General features: G+C 38.5%; 1 protein-coding gene across 1 annotated transcript; it reads right to left on the bottom strand.

The window, feature by feature from the left end:
• Positions 1–141: 141 nt before the first annotated feature.
• Positions 142–16,610, bottom strand: col28a2a (collagen, type XXVIII, alpha 2a). Its single transcript, XM_008399845.2, has 36 exons — positions 16,506–16,610; positions 16,233–16,376; positions 14,447–15,021; positions 13,978–13,998; positions 13,824–13,883; positions 12,698–12,751; positions 11,978–12,022; positions 11,864–11,890; positions 11,738–11,782; positions 11,580–11,624; positions 11,289–11,342; positions 10,124–10,192; positions 9,961–10,029; positions 9,793–9,861; positions 8,297–8,365; positions 6,948–7,016; positions 6,764–6,832; positions 6,329–6,397; positions 6,146–6,217; positions 6,000–6,068; positions 5,852–5,923; positions 5,528–5,596; positions 5,329–5,397; positions 5,162–5,230; positions 5,013–5,081; positions 4,854–4,922; positions 4,191–4,259; positions 3,993–4,061; positions 3,827–3,907; positions 3,640–3,675; positions 3,523–3,559; positions 2,417–2,974; positions 2,056–2,339; positions 1,728–1,980; positions 746–937; positions 142–657 (listed from the first exon to the last, which is right to left on the bottom strand). The coding sequence occupies exons 2-36, from the start codon at positions 16,369–16,371 to the stop codon at positions 650–652; spliced, it is 3,693 nt and encodes a 1,230-aa protein (XP_008398067.1). The 5' UTR covers positions 16,372–16,376; positions 16,506–16,610; the 3' UTR covers positions 142–649.
• Between the last annotated feature and the right edge of the window lie 1,519 nt (positions 16,611–18,129).

Here is an 18,129-nt window from a genome sequence, read left to right as displayed (position 1 = left end):
TCCTAAGTGGACAGTTTGATTTCACAGAAGTTTGATTTACTTGGAGTTATATTGTGTTGTTTAAGTGTTCCCTTTATTTTTTTGAGCAGTGTATATATATATATATATATATATATATATATACACACAAAACTGCTTCTATCTTCATTTTTCTGAAATTTGCAGCGGACCATTTAGAGCAGCATTTGATAATCACAGCTGCCATTAATAACCCCAAAAACATATTAAGAAAAAATTAAGAAACCCAAACAGATATGTTGTAAAAAATATATTAAAGCAAATATCTCAACATGACTGTCTGGTTCGAGATATGTAACTAAACAGATGGCATGGAAAAAAATATCTGGCTCTGCATTTTCTGTGGTTGTCCCTTTAAATTCATGACATCTAAACCCTAAAAAAAACCCTGTTTTCTAAAAATATTATGACTACACATTCAGTCCCGAGGTAAAGAAGTTGGTTAGTTTTTCAAGCAGGTTGGTGGATATATTTTCAAAGTAATTTCTTAAATATATTTAATACTGAACAACATATGCTTGTGTATCTGAGGACCGAAGTGTTCAAAAAGTGCAAGAAAACTGCTGAATACAAGTGAGTAAACTAGAAATGTTGAGACTCCAGAATAATCACGTCTTTCCAAATTGTCTTCCTATCCGGCTGAAACAGAAACAAATATTTGGTTTTGGACAAAAGAAGTAAAAAGCAGAACATGCCTGTTTGATTTGAAATCACTGACTGAGCTCACCTGTTCTTAAAAGAACACAAGTGTTCTTGCATTCATCTTCAGTTTCGTAGCGGTTTTCATTCCCACCGCAGCCTCCGTACCAGAACTGTGCACAGGCGTTGGCCTGTTTGTCATAATACCAGCGGATTAAGTAGTTTCTGCAGGTTCCTTGGTCCAAAATGAGATTGCAGCGAGGATCAAGAGCAGGGACCTCTGAAAAGGAAATGGGCGAGTTAAAAAAAAAAATGTGCCCACCAAAACTAAACCAACTACATGAAATTTAAATAAAAAAAGATTCTTAAAAGCATGAATTATGGTTATTAAATATAACAAAGCAACGCACAACATTTAAAATCTCAAACTCCTAAAACATTAACAAATGATTGTCTTTCCAGGGCTCAATTCTTAAATTTAATGATCTCAATAAGTCAATGCTTTTCTCCTTCTTCTGCTACTAACTTTGTACTTCTCATTAACATAGAGAGTAGTCCTTCCTCAGATCTTCTGTTTGTTATTTGTGCATTCTGCTTTGTCCTCTCAATTCCCCAGTCACTCTTGGCAGAAAGCTGCTCGTACTGATCCAGGTTATGCTGGAGTTTTCTTCTTGTGAAAGAGGAGTTTTTCCACTGTCCCTACAGCCTTGCTCAGTCAGAGGGTTTGCTGCAAGTCAATCACTCAATGTAATCTCCTGAGTTTCCTTAGATGGAAAACTTTTTTTTAAACCAATTTAAATGACAAAACTGAACTTCACTACATTACTTGATAACTAGGTTCAATTAGAATGTATGTATAATTGGACTGAAATGACTTATTTTGTACAGTAGCTTTGGTGATGACATGGTGTGAATTAGAGCTATATTATGCTACATATAATTAACTGAATTCAATTGAATTATAATATTAGCATAGCTGTTTTCACAGAATTTATATCTACGACGGTAAGGTCATGCCACAGAAGTAATTTTCTTGGAATGAGCTTTTCGAGTAGAAGTGCAGAACTCACCTTTAGGTAAGTCTGGACTCACTACAACCTCCTTCTGCTTAGAGTCTGAAAACGTGTTAGACGCTGGCGTTGACAAAGGTGATGAGGATACAGGTGCTGCTGATGATGATGATAAAACTTCCTCTTTGGATGCAGAACTTTCTCTTGCAGCTGATGACATTGTGGCTTTGACGACATTGACTACAGATGTGCTGCTTCCGGTCTGCACACGAGCCCTCAGGTCTAAATCTTCCCCATCATCGTCTTCCACTACCTAAAATCAAATTATACAATAAAATACGTTTCTTGTAGAAATATTTTGTGAGTAAAAAGTTCAGAGGACTGGTACCTGTAGAACACGGGGATCAGCACTGATGGGCAGTGTAAAAGTGTCACCACGCCCTCTGTTGTTGGTTTCTCTTTGATTTTTAACTCCCTTTTCATACCTGTTCCCATGTCCACTGTTTCCATAACCGTTATGGTCAAACCCATTATATCCGTTGACATACCCTCCATTGACTCTATGAAGACCTAGTCCGTTGTTGTTGTTCCATGCCCCATTTGGGATGTAATTGTAAATGGGAGCGCCGTTTTCGTCTTCACAGAACTTGCTGATCAGTTTAGATTCCAGTGCTGAGAAGAGACAAGAGATGTGTCAATTTGGACACACTGCAGGTCAAAAAATATTAATACTTCACTCAAATCATCACCTGGTAGAGTATTGTAGTCATCGATCAGGTACATGTGTTCAGAGTCTGGGTCAGATGCAATGAGGTTAAGTTCTCGCAGGAACTCAGTCTGTGTGGGATCAGAAGAATTAACTATTCCCAAAGCATACATCTCAATGTTTGCTGCATGAGCCTCTCGCACTGCCAAATCAAGTTTGACAGGATCTCGCTTGTCTGTCTGACCGTCGGTGATGACGATGGCTACTTTTTGGACTCCAAATCGAGCGTTGAAGAAAGCCTCCTGGGTCGCCTTCTTGATAGCGGTCCCTGTGTAGGTGCCCTCACCCAGGTAAGGCATTTTTCGGATTGCTTCCTTTACGTCCTCCTTGGTCAAATAACGAGCCAGGCTGAACTCTAGCAGGACATCCAGACTGTAGAGAACCAGTCCGATCCTGGTGGAATTGCGTCCAACAGTGGTTCTGTCCACCAACCGAGTGACAAAGTCTTTGATGATCTCAAAGTTCTCAGGACCAACGCTCTCTGAGCTGTCTATGACAAACACAAGCTCCATCGGTCTTTCTTTGCACTTGATGCCACATCCTGAAATGTGGAAAGAAGACAATTCCATTAAAAACACAATTGAACTGGAATGCTTGTATTGTTTGTGCTGAGTGGACATTTGATTTAAATAAGCCCATCACTGCTGATGTGCAACAAATAACTCTCTAAGCACAAGCCTGCTAGAGCCAAAGGTTTTCACATGACAGTAAAACAACAGCCAGATTCTTTCTCAAGCGGTAGCAACAGAGAAACAGTTTGTTTCATTTTGTCTAGTCTGTATTTTGTCATTTGTATTTGTGTGTGCTTGTCTTAATTTTCTACGACATATTTTCTTTTATGTCTTTCCAATGGTTTTACTTGATGTGTGTGTTTGCTTCACACCTGTATCCTGTTGTGTTTACTGATCCTCAGTAAGTAAGGATGTAAAACTTTGGGTTTTATGTCCCAATATTGGGAATCAATGCCGAGTAGAATCTGAGGTTTGCGATTTTGTATATATAACGCCTGTTTTTGGCCAGGTCATTTGCATTTAAAACCCTAGAAATGAGACAGGACAGATGAAAATGACATTTGGGTGACCTTCTTACCACATATTTCTTTGATCATCCTTATAATGTCTTCTCTCTGTAAAAGGAAGCAAGCTTTAAGAACTGAACAGGTTGTTAATTGAAAATAAAAGCATTTGGCTGATCTTGTGAACTTACCGTAAGGCCTGGTTCACCCTTGCTACCTGCTCTGCCCTGTTATTTGAAAACATAAGGTTAAAAACAATCACTGTGTTGATCTCATAGTGCTAAGATAAACAGTTTTATTTTCACCTATGACTAGAGTTGGATGAATGCTAACCTGTATACCCACATTTCACACAATTAATTTTTTCACATATTTTACCATTTCTCCAGGGACTCCAGCATCACCCATGTCTCCTTTTGTGCCTTTCATTCCCCTCTCTCCCTGTGACCCGCGGTCCCCCTGGCCCAAAGAAAAACACATTTTCAGTATAGGCAAATAAATCAGACATTGATGAACTGTTTGAATATAAATGGTAATCCATTACTTTAGGTCCAGGATATCCTTCTCCTTGAGGCCCTCTGGGTCCAGTCATACCTTGAGATCCTGGCTCTCCCTGAGATTAGATTTTAAATTAACTTAATTTAATTACAGTCCTTCAAACTTAGAACAACCTATAATAAAATTGGTGATATTATGGAATACCATTCATATTGAGTTACATTAAATTAAATAACTAATTTACCTTTGGGCCTTGAATACCTTCTCCTGGAGGTCCAGCTGGACCAATTGGTCCTGGTCTCCCAATATTACCCTAATATTAAGAAAAGATCAAGTTTATGAATCCTGAAAAACATTTAGATACAGCATACAATAATTGTATTCATTTTATAATAAAAATATTAACAAAGGCAATTATAAAAAACTACACCTCGTTTGAAAATGGACAAATAAACAAATGTTCTGTGTCTGATTGACTGTATGAATGTTTTATTAAAATAACTTAACTGTGATAAAATTAATCAATTTCTCCATTTCATGTTTGAAAAAAAAACTAATAAAAATGTGAAATACGTTGATAAATTTTTTTTTAAGATGTTCTGGTATTGAGGAGACTGGTTGGTGAAGATTTCAGATGATTTTTCTAAATATTCGAGAAATATAATTTTYCTTTTGTTCCTGCAATTGTTTTTTTAAAGTGAACTGAACAAGCAGAAAATATTTGTTTTATAATATCACAGAGGATTAATTATATCCCCCTTATTCAAAGTAAAATTTTACAAAGTCTGCACTGAAATAAAAGTAAAGGCAACAAGCTCCCTGCTTGTTTTTGTTAATTTTCTACTTTGTGAAGCTTTTTCTGAGTTAGAGTTGTTGATGCAGCTGTAAGGAATGAGATCTTCCTTACTGGTGGTCCCAGTAATCCCTCGCCTGGTGGGCCGGGCAAACCTGGTAGGCCTCTAAAGCCAACGTCACCCTGAAACAGAGATGAGGATTCCCATAAGGACAGCAGAAACACAGACTGAGGGGGGAACTGTTCAGATCACAAAACATCATGGTGACAAACCTTTGGACCAGGAATTCCCACTCCCTCCAGTCCAGGCTCACCTGGTAACCCTGGCATGCCTGGAGGGCCCTGGACACAGAACAGAGGCATTTTGTAAGAGTTTTGTTTGCAGGCATTGCACAGTTTTATGTTTTGGTAAATGACAATACCACAGGGCCTGGGATGCCTTCACCCTTTGGCCCAACTGGACCCGTTAGACCTGTAAGACCTCGATCGCCCTGAAAACAGAAAAAAAAAAAATCACTCATGAAAACTGACATCATTTTGTAGACAGCTCTGTGAAAAAGCACGTCAACTCTTCAGTGATGGCATTTACCTTGGGACCAGGTAGACCCAGACCCGTTTCCCCAATAGGACCAGGAGGACCAGCGGGACCAACTTCACCCTGAACACGGTGAAACACAAATGCCAAACTGATTACTTAAACCGGCTTTTTCATTCCATCTTTGCCATCAGATTTTATTTGACAGTTTAGTTCTTTGCTGCCAAAATCTATGTTCAGATCCCTGTTCTACCTTTGGACCTGATACGGACCGTCCCGGCTGCCCTGTCATGCCCTGCGGACCTGGAATTCCACGTTCACCCTGAAAGAAGAGAATTGGCAAGACAACTCTGACTTAATTATGCATGTGTAAAGAAACATTTGTCCTGCCAACATCATTAAAAACGACATTTTTTGGCTCTGCTTGGTTAGTGTGGCATAAATCTTCACCAGCTGCAAATTCAGGATATTTAGAAGGGATGACAAGCAAAGGGAAGGGCTGGAGCTCCAAGGTTGTTGAATGTTTCTATCCAACAACAACATTAATATATTTGTAGTCTTGCATTAGGTCTCTCACTTTTGATCCGGAAGGTCCTGGAATCCCAGGAGGACCATGTAGTCCCCGGATCCCTCTCAGACCCTGGTCGCCCTAAAACAGAGAACACCAGGCACGATCGAAGTGAAATCACTTTTAATCCTACACAAGAATTAATAATGAAACATACCTTCTCTCCTTGAATGCCAATGCCTTGAGCTCCCTCGAGACCTCTTGAGCCAGATAAGCCAGGCTCCCCCTTAAGTGAGTGAGCAAGGAGCTGTTTTAATAGTGGCCAAAAAAATGGATGGTCACCCACTGCGCAACATGCTTTACCTTCTGTCCTGGAGCTCCATCTTCTCCTGGAAGACCAGGAAGACCTCCTGGTCCTGGGGCTCCAGGTTCTCCCTACGATTTCAGTCGGATACGTTTCAGATTTTATTTTCCGAATATGTTGGAAAATATTATTAGACTTTTCATGGTGATGAAAACTTTAGTCATGAGAAGTGATTTATATACCTTTGAACCAGGTTCACCGATGCCTCTTTCCCCAGGAGCTCCCTGCTCTCCTGGTAAGCCTTGGTCACCCTGAAAGGAAAATGATATTAATATACAGTGTTACAGGCCATATGGCTAGTGACCCAGGGCGGTATTAGAAATGGGGACACACAAGCATCGTATTAAAAAAAAAAGCCATTTAGGGGTTCTTATTGTTTTTATGTATATGGGGTCATTTGGAGGTTTGCGCCCCCATTTAATAGATTAGTTTAATGTTCCATGTTTTCTTTATTTACATTATAAATATTGTATATGTGTGATAGGTTTTTGCTGTTTAGCTTTATATAACAGAAACAAACAAAACACTGACAGCACAATATGGATTTTTTTTCAAGCTCTTTTTTTTCCAACTCTTTCCTTTTTTGATGCACAGAGCCCGTTCCTCTTTGAACAAACCTTAAGTCCAGATAATCCTTCCCCTGGAACTCCTCTGACTCCTGGTGGACCCCTTGGTCCCTCGACTCCCTGTATAATAATATTGATTGAACTCTTACTTAAAACATAATTTGCTACAATGGATGGGTTTCTTTTAGTTATAAGATAGCCTTAGCAACATTTAATCAAGTTGAATTTAGCTTACCTTTTCTCCCTGAATGCCCACCCCTGTCTCTCCAGCTGGTCCGGGAAAACCTGTTGGTCCCAGTTCACCCTGGAGGTAAAGCACCATGGTTAAGACCGTTTCAGAATCCTTATCAACGGTGGATGATTTACTGCTTTTTATGACCAGTCTACAGTTCTCAGCTGGAACTTATTACCACAGTACAAAGAAAAAGACTGACAAAAGGCCCATCATTACCAAAATTAAAAGGTTGGACTCTTACACAGTTTTCATTTTAAAATAAGACACTTTTCCGCTCTCAAAAATCGATTTTGCTAGAGCTTTTTTTTTTTTACATCTTCAACATTCTGAATATTTAAGAATGAAATGCTTAGCAAGTTAGGTGTTCCCTATTTTTTACTCGAATTGTGACATCGGTGGAGGCGCAAACTTGCCTTGATTAAATAAATTAAAGAATCAATAAAACAATAACTATACCACCAAATGTAAAAAAAAAAGCTAAAACAAAAGTTGAGCATTATTATTTTTTGATAAGTTGTGGCATAAATTAATTTTATTAGCATTTCAACCTCTTCCCTATGTTCAGTTGCACTTTTTACCTTTTCATGTGTCTCATTGTCGATACCCGTTACTCCATGTTCAAATGGAATCTCCTTTCTGATTTATTATAAAACAGCCAATCAGCTGGAACGTACTAATGAACTGAAAAGTTAGGAAGCCCAATTCTATGCTTGGTTTCATAACCACGTCTCAAATGTCAGTGCATGGCAATTGTGTGCATGTAAGACTTTGAAACTAAAACATGCAAATAAACTGACCCTTTCATCTTTTCACTCTTGCAAAGCAAAAGGGAAAAGATGTTTTGATCTCAACTGACAAACTGCATCCAGGTGTGTTTAATCAGCTTTATCATTCTGACGTTCTGTCTAAAAGTGAGCGTCTGATGCAAAGACTATCACTCTCAACATGGTTTACTCAAAAGGTTATCTATGTAACAACAATGCACGCTTGATCTGGATCAGAACAGAAACATTTGCTTGTTGCCACACATAGAAAAATCAAATTATAAATTTTTTTCAAATGTATTGTACATTTAAAATGTGGCTAACTTTAATGACAAATGTTCTTTCATGTGAATTACTGTAGTTGTTTAAAATTACTAAGTCTTACAGTGCAGTTTGCAACAAGTTGTACTTGCTGCAACTTTCCCACGGCAACCAGATGTTAAAGGTGGTAAACAACCATCCAGCCTTGCTTTAATGTTATAGTAGAATATCCTGTAGCCCGGGGCATCTTTTGGGATTCCCCTTAATTTTCAGAAAGTGTACTGTTACAGTTAACTCCACTCGTTAAATGCATTTACAACCCACCTTTTCTCCTTTGATGCTAACACCCTGCTGGCCCCTCGGCCCCCTCGGTCCTGAGAGCCCTCGATCCCCCTGCAGAAAAATAAACCAGGTGAATCCCATCAATTTACATCACAGCATTTACAAATACGGCCATGTGGAAGCAAATGGGTTAACAGTCTGTYCCAGTGGGGAAATGTAATGACTCCATGTTTAATTGCCTACAGTGCTTTTTGATTCAGGACCAGTCTGGGTAAAAAGTGGGACCTAGCTAATTTCCAGTGGGTCTCATAACAGAAGCCCATTATGAGCCTAGATTTACTAATATCTGATCCAACCTAGGCAATCTGTTTGAAATCCACACACATACATTGCGGGAACATTTTGTTGCTTACAATTAAATAAAACTTTTAAATTTCTTAATGGAAAATGTTTAACAATCACATACAGATACTACTGTTAATTAATCCACAAACTGCAACAGTAAGATGATAGCATTATTTTGTAACAATACGCAATACTTCCCATAATTTGCAGAAACTTTCTAAGTCATCTCAGTTCCTTTCTATGACCTTACCAGGTATTTTGTGGACCCTTAAATGCAACTTTCAATGAACTTTCAGGGAATTATCAGACTCTGTTTTGGAACTTACAAATGATTTTCATGAAACTTAGCAGTTTCATAAAAATAATTTCATAAAAAGCATTTTAAGTTTTCCAGAACTTAAAATGCACATTATGAAAATCTGACAGAATCTTAATGAAACTTTCACAAAACCTAGCAGGTACATTCGCCTAGCTTACATGGAGGTTTCTGGAACATACCAGGTGCTATAATGAAACTTTGGTGGAAATTACTGGGTTCCTCCAGGAACTGGTTAAATTAAGAAAATAGACTTTCATGTGTATCTGTGTTCTGCAGATGTTCGTCAAAAGTTTTATGAAAGTTTCTGAAAGTACCTGCTAAATTTTCATGAATGTTCCATCAAAGTTCTCTGGAACTTTCCAGAGGTTACCTTGTAATTCAGCCAAGTTTCTGAAAGTACTACAAACTATACTAACACTTTTTTTTTTTTTTTTTTAAGTTGAAGTAAGTGCTTTGCTACTAGCTGTGCATTTCTGTCCTAAATGTTGAATGGATCGTCTTCTTTGTGTTTCGGGAGGCAGCATGCTGTGGCTTGCTTGGATCAAAGCTCTTAGAAACCAAGAGAGTCAACATTTGAGCTGCGAGTCAGTGACAGAGATTGGCTCTGCTAAGATACAACCAAATTTCCTCTCAGTTACGGTTTTAAATTCCATCTTTTACACTTGACTTTATAATATCTTTATTTCATATATAATTTTCAGTCTTTTAATGGTTGATAACAGCAGTTTCTCTTTGTGCCTTAGTTAGCTGACCTCGACTGAAAACATATTTTTATCAATACAGTATGTGAAAGTCACTGCATCCTTCTGTCATCCCTTAAAATAACAACTATTTTCATTAGCTTCCTATCTAATATGCAGCACTTAAAAATAACCTTTGGTCCAGGAAGTCCTTCTCCTTGGGGTCCTTTCCCCCCTTGAACGCCTTGCTGTCCTTGGGGTCCCTATAAAGAAAGTAAAAATGTACATGTCACCCACACAGTAACAAGAAAATGAACAATATTAGTCTAAAGGAGAGTCACAAATTGTGTGTTGTAACTTACAGGAGGACCAGGCTCTCCCACCCCATGAGGACCAGGAGGACCTGGTCGGCCCTGGAACCCCATGTCACCCTACGGATCAATAAAAACTTATTAAGTGACTCTCAATGACTAATTGATTACAAATATTTACAAAAAAATATATTTATATAGACTATGGACTTACTTTTGGACCAGGAAGTCCAACACCAGTTTCTCCTTGAATTCCGGGAGGACCCGAAAGGCCTCGTTCTCCCTGCAATTAAAAAAACAGAACAGTTTAACAAGTTTTAAAAATATTTTTGTGAGTCTTAATGCTTGCTTTTAGATTAATTAATAGGTAATAAAAAATAAGCAGTTAACTTGTTGACTGGAGTCGATAACAGTAACGGTGTTTTCGTTTAGAAAAAACATATCAGTCAGTAGCTAACTGCTAATCAGAGATTCGCACCATCTTAGAAGTTCTATAATTTAGAAACACAAAATGAAAACACTAATTTACGAATGACTAAAATGTTGACACACGTTTTACAAGTGGTAAATACATAGAAGTGGAGGATTATTTACATAGAAACAATAGGAATGCATGTTAACTTTTACTCTGTCCTCAATATATGTTTCACACAGGAGGATTATTGATTACGCACCACCTCCAACCTCCTGTATAATTAGCTGTTTTTCTGTACATCACTGCTCAATGTAAATATGATTATGTTTGACAAGTTTACAAAATACTCTTAGCTAAATGAGACTAGGGGATATTCAAGACAGCAGAGATTTCTTTTCTGTATTTTCCCATTTAATTTAGGTAGCTATTAAAAATGTAAATGTGACTGTGAGTAATATAATGATTTCAACCTTTTATGGTATTAAAGCATATTATCATTATGCATTTTATAATTAGGTTTTTATAGTATAATGATAAGTATTTATGAGATATTCAATCACACAATAGCTCATTCAATGAGGAGGAACAAAAATCATACTAAGAGACCACTAAGACTCCAGTTAATCCTAATCCTAATACAGATATTTCCAAGGCCAGACAGGCCACACAGACTTTCCATCCATGGCCATAAATGTAAGCCATATTTGAGAGACTGACATTGCTGCAGGGACTTTTCTTTGCTCTGTATTTAGTTGCAGGAAACAGGCCATAAGAGATCCTGCATTCATTATGATGATTGTAGTAGTGAGTCATGACAGGGGTAAGTGTTTTGCTTTGGGGTTAATACCAAAGTATTACACCTCCAAAACTCTTGTTCTAACATATCATAAAAGGAAATGCAGAGCGGAGGTTGCAACATATATGTGGCATGAGCAGGGTAAAATTAGTCAAATAAGAGACTAACCTGCTTTCCCTGAGGTCCCTCTGGTCCAGTGTCTCCATGTGGTCCTGGTAACCCCTGGGCAGAAAATCAAACAGAAATTTATAGAATGATCAAAATGTTTTCATTTCACAGGTGATTTTTTTCCCCCATTCCTAATATCAAATGGGATTCCTGTGAGTAATTCATTTTGGTCCATAGTACTTCATTTTAATAGTTCAGAGTGATACATTTTATTATCATACTTTTTCAACAACAAATAAAAGAAGTAAAGAACATGGAAAAAATATCAGTGTCGGATGAAGTATTACAAACCTGCAGACCTATTGGCCCTCTTGTTCCAATTGAACCTTCTGGGCCCTGAAGCACATCATACAGAAAAAAAGAGTTACTAATTAATCAAAGTGTAAGGAGAGAAGAAAAAAACAATCAGCAAACTGTAGATTCAGCAAGTATCAACAACACTCTCATACCCTGTCTCCTTTGAATCCTGGAGTACCGCACTCACCCCTCTCACCCTGTGCAGAAATTACAAATATTAAACATGTATATGCATATATGGAAACAACTTTTCTAACTTTTTGGATTCATCTGAATACCTTATCTCCTTTGTAACCAGGCTTGCCCTGCAGATAAAAGTAATTATTGATTTTAATACAGAATGGTGAGTATCAGCAAAATAATCTGTTTTGTTCATGAGTTACAGCATTTACCTCAGTTCCTTCTCGCCCAGGTATTCCACTTAATCCTGATTCTCCCTGATGCAAAAGAGATATTACATTTGGTAATAACTGCTTTAAAAAAATGTTTTAGCTAAAAGAGAGCTGGAAAGTCTATGTTCTTCAAACAGAAAAGCTCAAGAAAATGAAATAAAATTTAAACTTAACTTTAAATTGCATCAACAGATTGGCCAAGGCAATTTTTAAGTACCTTAAACCTGCATTCTTTATAATGACCAACAGAGGGCGACACCAAGCGTTTCAAACTTCAAATTGGTCACAAATCGATATTGGACTTGATCTCCTGGATTGTCTTGGGAAATATTTTGCCACTGAGAAACATTGTCAATCATCATCTTGGTTCTGTAAACATGTGGCCCAAAAGAGGAAACCAGATAGAGATGTGGTGTGTTTGTTTCAGATGAATGTTGTCAATGATTTTAAAAAGTCCTCACTATGATGTTTCTTGAAACAGTTTCAGAAGCCCCGAGGTTTCAAATTTCACATTACATTTAGTTCATCCATCCATCAACCCCAACACTTGCTTTGACTGGCATGTAAAACAAATATTTGATTGACATTTTTCTTCCATGTTACATTTTTCAGGTGTATAATTCTAATTATCACATGTCGTTAACAACAACCATTTGACTGATTCCATATGAGTTCGTTTTCACTGCCAGTTGGGGAATTTCCCAACTCAAAGCAACACACCTTTTGCCCTTTCTGCCCCGGAGCTCCATCATCACCGGGGCGACCTTTCTTACCCTGAGGAAAGGAACAAAATCGGGGGTCAAAATTCAGCAATTTTCTGTGTTTGACATTCTGTTCTCTTGTTGAGAAGAGCTCAAATGGCTTTAACAATTGATGCCTTGATCCTACGACCCATACATTAAAGCTTGTCATGAGGAAGATTTGCAAAGTGGAAGTTCGACTCGCTCTAGACAGGTATCGTTGACAGCACTCTGTGACTGTTACAAGAAACGAGCTATCTTGTCCAAACACTGAGCAGTTTCTGGTCTGAGCTGCACCTGGCCCACAAATGCATCTGTTGCTATAAACCACACATTGCTGCCTGGTGGTCATTAAACTAATGAGAGCAATTATGAGAGCCTCTATTGTCTGGGTGTAAGAATTTGAGGAATTTCTCGGAGGTGAGGGCACCTGGACACCCAGCTGTCAGTTTACCTCAGAGCTTGACCATAACTGAGCTGTTTATTTGAGGAGGGGATGGGACTGAATTTGAATCTAGTTAACAGTGAACATAAGCATTCCCTATAATTAGATTACTGTGTCTTTATGATCCCCAGATGGCTCAACAGGCTTAGCAGGTAGAAAATAATGTCTGTCTCATGCATTTTTAGTTAAAACATGCTTGTTCTTCATTCATTGACGTTACAAACAGTGGGTTTAGTATCCAGACATTTTAAGTAAGAGTAGCAATATTTCATAATAATATAATTCAAGTGAAAATAATTAGTATAGTGTAGCAAAACTAAACTGGCTGATGTAAATGTAACAGAGTAAATGTAGCTAGTTAGTATGTAAACAATATGTTTGACATTTGTGACATCTAATCAGACTGAACTTGACTGTTTTGCAGATATTCCATAAACAGCATTGTGACTAGAATTGCACCAAAAGTCATTTCTATAAAGCATTGTCTGTAAGGAGTTGAAGAGAAATGCACAACACACTTTTCAGAGTTATGAGTACACATTTTGATAAGCACAAACTTCATTTTTAGTACATACAATCGTAATAAAAAAACACTAAGGTTTAGGGTCATGAAGAAAACAAAATTTGGAAAAATGTGGCTTTTGTGAGGATAAATGCTCACCGCAGGTCCGCTGGGTCCCCGTTCTCCTTTCTCACATGCACATCTCTGAGCCAAGGGACACTTGGAAAAACAAAATAAAACACATTTTAGTCAAATCTAATTACACTGCATCAAATGTTAACTTTTTCTCAATCTAACTTGGGAATATACTTACTCCTTCATCAGCTAGGCCAGTCTGAAAAGAAAAGGGGAATCAAGTGAAATGCAGCGCTTTTAGTTAACAAGTTATATTTGCTGCACTCATGTAGAGGATGTTGGTCACAAACGGATAATTTTGTAAGAGATGATTTTAAAATAGAAGGCACAAGTTTATACAAGCCATGCAATCATAAAGGGAAAAAGTGATGTAAATTCTACTTGTTCGTACAAAGCAGTTGCAGAGCATTTGGAATCTTGATCTCCAGTGTTTGGTCAGATAAGTCAAACAGTTGTTGTGCAGCTGTAGAGATCAGCATAAATCCTGATCTGGCTGGCGCATTCTTTCATTTGTTTCTTCTGAGCATTGTCAAATACCTGAACATGCCTGTCCATGTGTACATTCTGGAGAGACGCTGGTTTAAACTCAATACAACCCTTTTTCCTTTGTGTGTGCTGTCAGGTGACTGGCAAGAGCTCGTACTCACTACTTCAGTGAAGATTGTTTGCAGTATGTCTTCGTCTTGCAGATTGTGGAGGAAGCGGGAGGCCGGGGAGCTGGCCAGCAGGCGGAGTTCGGCCATGTTGGTCGGCTCGTTGGCCGTCCCAGTGATGCCCAGAGCGAAGAACTTGATGCCCTGGTTCTTGGCATCAGCAATGGCCGAAAAAATGTCTGGGTTTCTTGGGTGCGAAACGCCGTCTGTGAGCAACACCACCACTTTGATGCTTCCAATTCTGGATTCCTCCTGGTACATCTTTGTCATATTGGTGATTGCATAGGTGGTGTATGTGCCATGTCCAATGTAGACTATAGGTGTGATCCGGTTCTTGAAGTTTTCGGGTCCCCTCCAGTCTTTGAGGGTTTGCTCCTTGATAACATGACTGCTGTACTGCAGCAAGGCCACCCTGGAACTCAAGCTGCGGCCGCTTGGCAGGCGCGCTCCTTGGAGTCTGTCCACCATGTCCATCGCAAAACGCTTTTCCTGCTCATGATTGTCTTTCGCGCTCTCAGAACTGTCCAACAAGAAGGAAAGCTCCAGGCTGCAGTCTTCATCCAGGATGGCTGTGAGGAAAAAAAAAACTAAAGCAAATTTGCAGTAGTAACAAGGTTTTTGCAGATTAACTTAACAGTGACTGGCAAATCCACAACTTCATGTAACAGTGGTCTAGATAAGCATTGAGTTATACAGCCAAGTAGATACTATGGTGTTGTGAAATATCACAACATACACCCTAACTTAATTCAAAATAGTAACTAAAGTTTACAAATTTTAACATATATTAAGAGCTTGCTGGTCTACAAGACGTCTGAGGGAAGTGGTTTTACTCATAATTTAGGGACTAATTTTACTCTGACAGAAGAAAGAAAAGAAAATGAAAAGTTGAACTCAAGCTCTTAGAAATAGCTTTCAACACCAGAACAACAATGGATTGCCTCACTGAGTGATTGGACTGCAGGAGTGGTTACACATGAATTCCTTTAGCTTGAGAAATGGCAGTTTCTGTTTTGGCTTGAATATTCCTCTTGGTTTTTAGCTTAGTCCTTTTTGGATTTCTAGATTGAGCTGTGGATTCAGAGTCCTGTTGGATACAAAGAAAAATCCTTTTAAAGAAAGTTACCAAGTGACGCTATATCCTCACATCCACAGTCAACAGAGGGGATTCATGTGAAAAATAAATAAAAATAGTTTATGATGCAAACAAAACCATTTGACGCTACTGAAAAGTGGTGGTCCAGTCTAACTTTAGTTTTACTGAATGCAGCTCCATGGGAGGCTTCGTTATTAGATCCTGATTAATCAATGATAGGTGGAAACTGGAGATACGTGATCTTAGAGAGTATATAAAATAATGGACTATTTACATTTTTTAAAGTCACTAACTTGTTTTCCACTATTCTTCTTAAAACATATAATCATTTCTATAAGTAAACAGACAGGTTCATAACATTTAAGGTGTAGCACATTAATTGTTATTCAACAAATAGTTGACAGCTAATTATAGTTTATTAAAGCCCTTTGAATGATGTCTAAATTGGCACAGTTTATTTCATATAATAGAAATTTTATCAGATTTTTTTATACATTCAAACATCTGAAATTTTTTTACTATTATTCTTGAATAAATGTCCAGCTGGGACATTTTAAAATACCCTTATAATAGCAGGTAAAAAGTCAAATCTGAGGTGTTTTTGAAGACTACAACATAGATAAATAAATAATACTGATGTTGTGCTGTCTGAAGCATTTTTCTAATTTTCATCAAATTTCTCACCCTGTCCATCGTGGATACTTGCAGCTACCGGCCTGACTCTGGATTTCTTGTACGTTTTCCTTTCCTCGGTAAAGTCCTGAGCCCAAACACTGGAGATTGATGTGACCAGCAGCACTGATGTAAAACAGGGCAGCATCATGGCCCCTGAGGAGAAAGTGACACCTGATCTGAAATCAAACAGCTTTACAAATCCAGGTACATCAAAACACAGTGGCAAGAAGGAGAAAAATGCACCCTGGAAACAGTATGACAATAATCTTCACAACGACTCACTCTTTCAAAGATGTTCAGTTTTCCAGTTCTTCTACTTCCTGTGAAATTGCGAGCTTGAGAGATGAAGCAGAGGGTCAGCACAGACCATAGGCCGACTGTGCCCCACAACAGCAGTAGACACTCTGGGAGGAGAGAGTGAAAGAACCAGAGATGCTCCCTCCTCCTTTATAAGGAGACAGATCTTGTGGAGTCGTGCCAAGACTCCTGCTGTTGCCTCAGGGCAGGAGAATGCTGTCGGGATGAGTTGTTAAGACTAAAATAACAATGTATGTTTGCTGAGAGTGGTGTTTGAAAACCTGCCAGTGAAGGTGGCTGCAGATGTACACATTTGCAAGTGGAAAACACATTTTAAAGTCATAGTCATCGCATTGTTTGATTGGAATACCACAGGTTTTTGACACCTTTAAGTTACAGTGTGTTTGAACTCTTATCACTACTGGCACACAAACCAACACCACCTCTGAGACCGGTGGGTTTCTTTGTAGAAAACTGAACCTGACAACAGAGTTTTAGAGCTGAGATACAAAACAGTATTAAGCCCACAGTTTGGAACGGTTTGAAGGTCAGAGGACATAATGGAAAAGAGCCGGCCACCTTTGGTTTTCACCCAAGACTTTGGAACAACCATAACGGCTCTGGCTGACGAAATGGGGTTGATCCAAGGTCAAATAACTTCATATTGTTTTAAATACCAAGCAACGACCACCAGAGTGCGTAAAGGACTCTAGTGGCCTCCCTAGGACTCCCTACTTAAATAAAAAAATGTTCCATACTCAAGGTCTAAACATCAAAGATCCGTTGTTTTTGGATTACAACACACATAGTAATTTAATGAGATCTTGGAAAAATAATCAGTGAAAGTATGTGAGGGTTTAATTAGTTTAATCAGCATTTAAATCAAAAGACGTTTTGCACCAGCAGGTGAGTGGCATGCAAAATATTTCCAGCAGATAAATTACTGCAACCTGCAGGCAACTCTCCACCCTCCCGACCCTGAAGAATTACCATCTGACCATTCAGTGGTCCAGTTGACCTTTAAGTGATCTCTTCCTGGTGTGCCTAAAGATGAGCTGGGTCCTGTGCAGACTGGCAGAAAGTTCACAGAGGCTTCTTCTACCTATGGTGCTCCACGATGAAGAGGCTTTGTGTTGGAGAGCCCCAGGCGACAAGTAATTAGAGGAGACTTTCTGACACCAAGGAATGTTGCACTTAATGACAGTTCAGGAAAAAAAAAACAATCCCTCTCCATCTTTGTTCCACTGACAACGATAAAAAATGCACATGTAAGGGATTTATAAGTATTTTTCTGAGTAATGTTCCTTTATAGGCATCAATGAATAGATTATTTAAATGCTTCGCAATTTGACAAAATTGCGCTTTTGTCTCTTTAAGAAGCTCCTGCATTTCCGGACACAATATCCTAAAAATGTTCACCCAATCACAACATAACATGATATTAAGCTCAAACACGTTGATTCTACATGATACCACACATTTAATGCTCCTCTGGCAGAGGAACATTCGTAAAAGTGTTTTTCCTTTGAGGCTGTGAACATTTGTAAAGTTTCTTCTCCAGAAACAATGAATCATTCTAAGTGGGTGTTCTTTTTCCATTCTTATTGAA

Source organism: Poecilia reticulata, linkage group LG2 (assembly GCF_000633615.1).
Source record: "Poecilia reticulata strain Guanapo linkage group LG2, Guppy_female_1.0+MT, whole genome shotgun sequence".
NCBI lineage: Eukaryota > Metazoa > Chordata > Actinopteri > Cyprinodontiformes > Poeciliidae > Poecilia > Poecilia reticulata.
Note: the sequence above shows the minus strand (reverse complement) of the source record. Positions and strands in the feature narration are given on the sequence as shown.

Excerpts from the sequence above, each read along its gene's own strand:
- col28a2a (XM_008399845.2), bottom strand. The coding sequence starts at position 16,371 with ATGATGCTGCCCTGTTTTACATCAGTGCTGCTGGTCACATCAATCTCC. Across the intron at positions 2,975-3,522 it reads GATGATCAAAGAAATATGTG|GATGTGGCATCAAGTGCAAA; the intron begins GTAAGAAGGTCA and ends TCCACATTTCAG. Across the intron at positions 938-1,727 it reads GAGTCCAGACTTACCTAAAG|AGGTCCCTGCTCTTGATCCT; the intron begins GTGAGTTCTGCA and ends TTTCCTTTTCAG.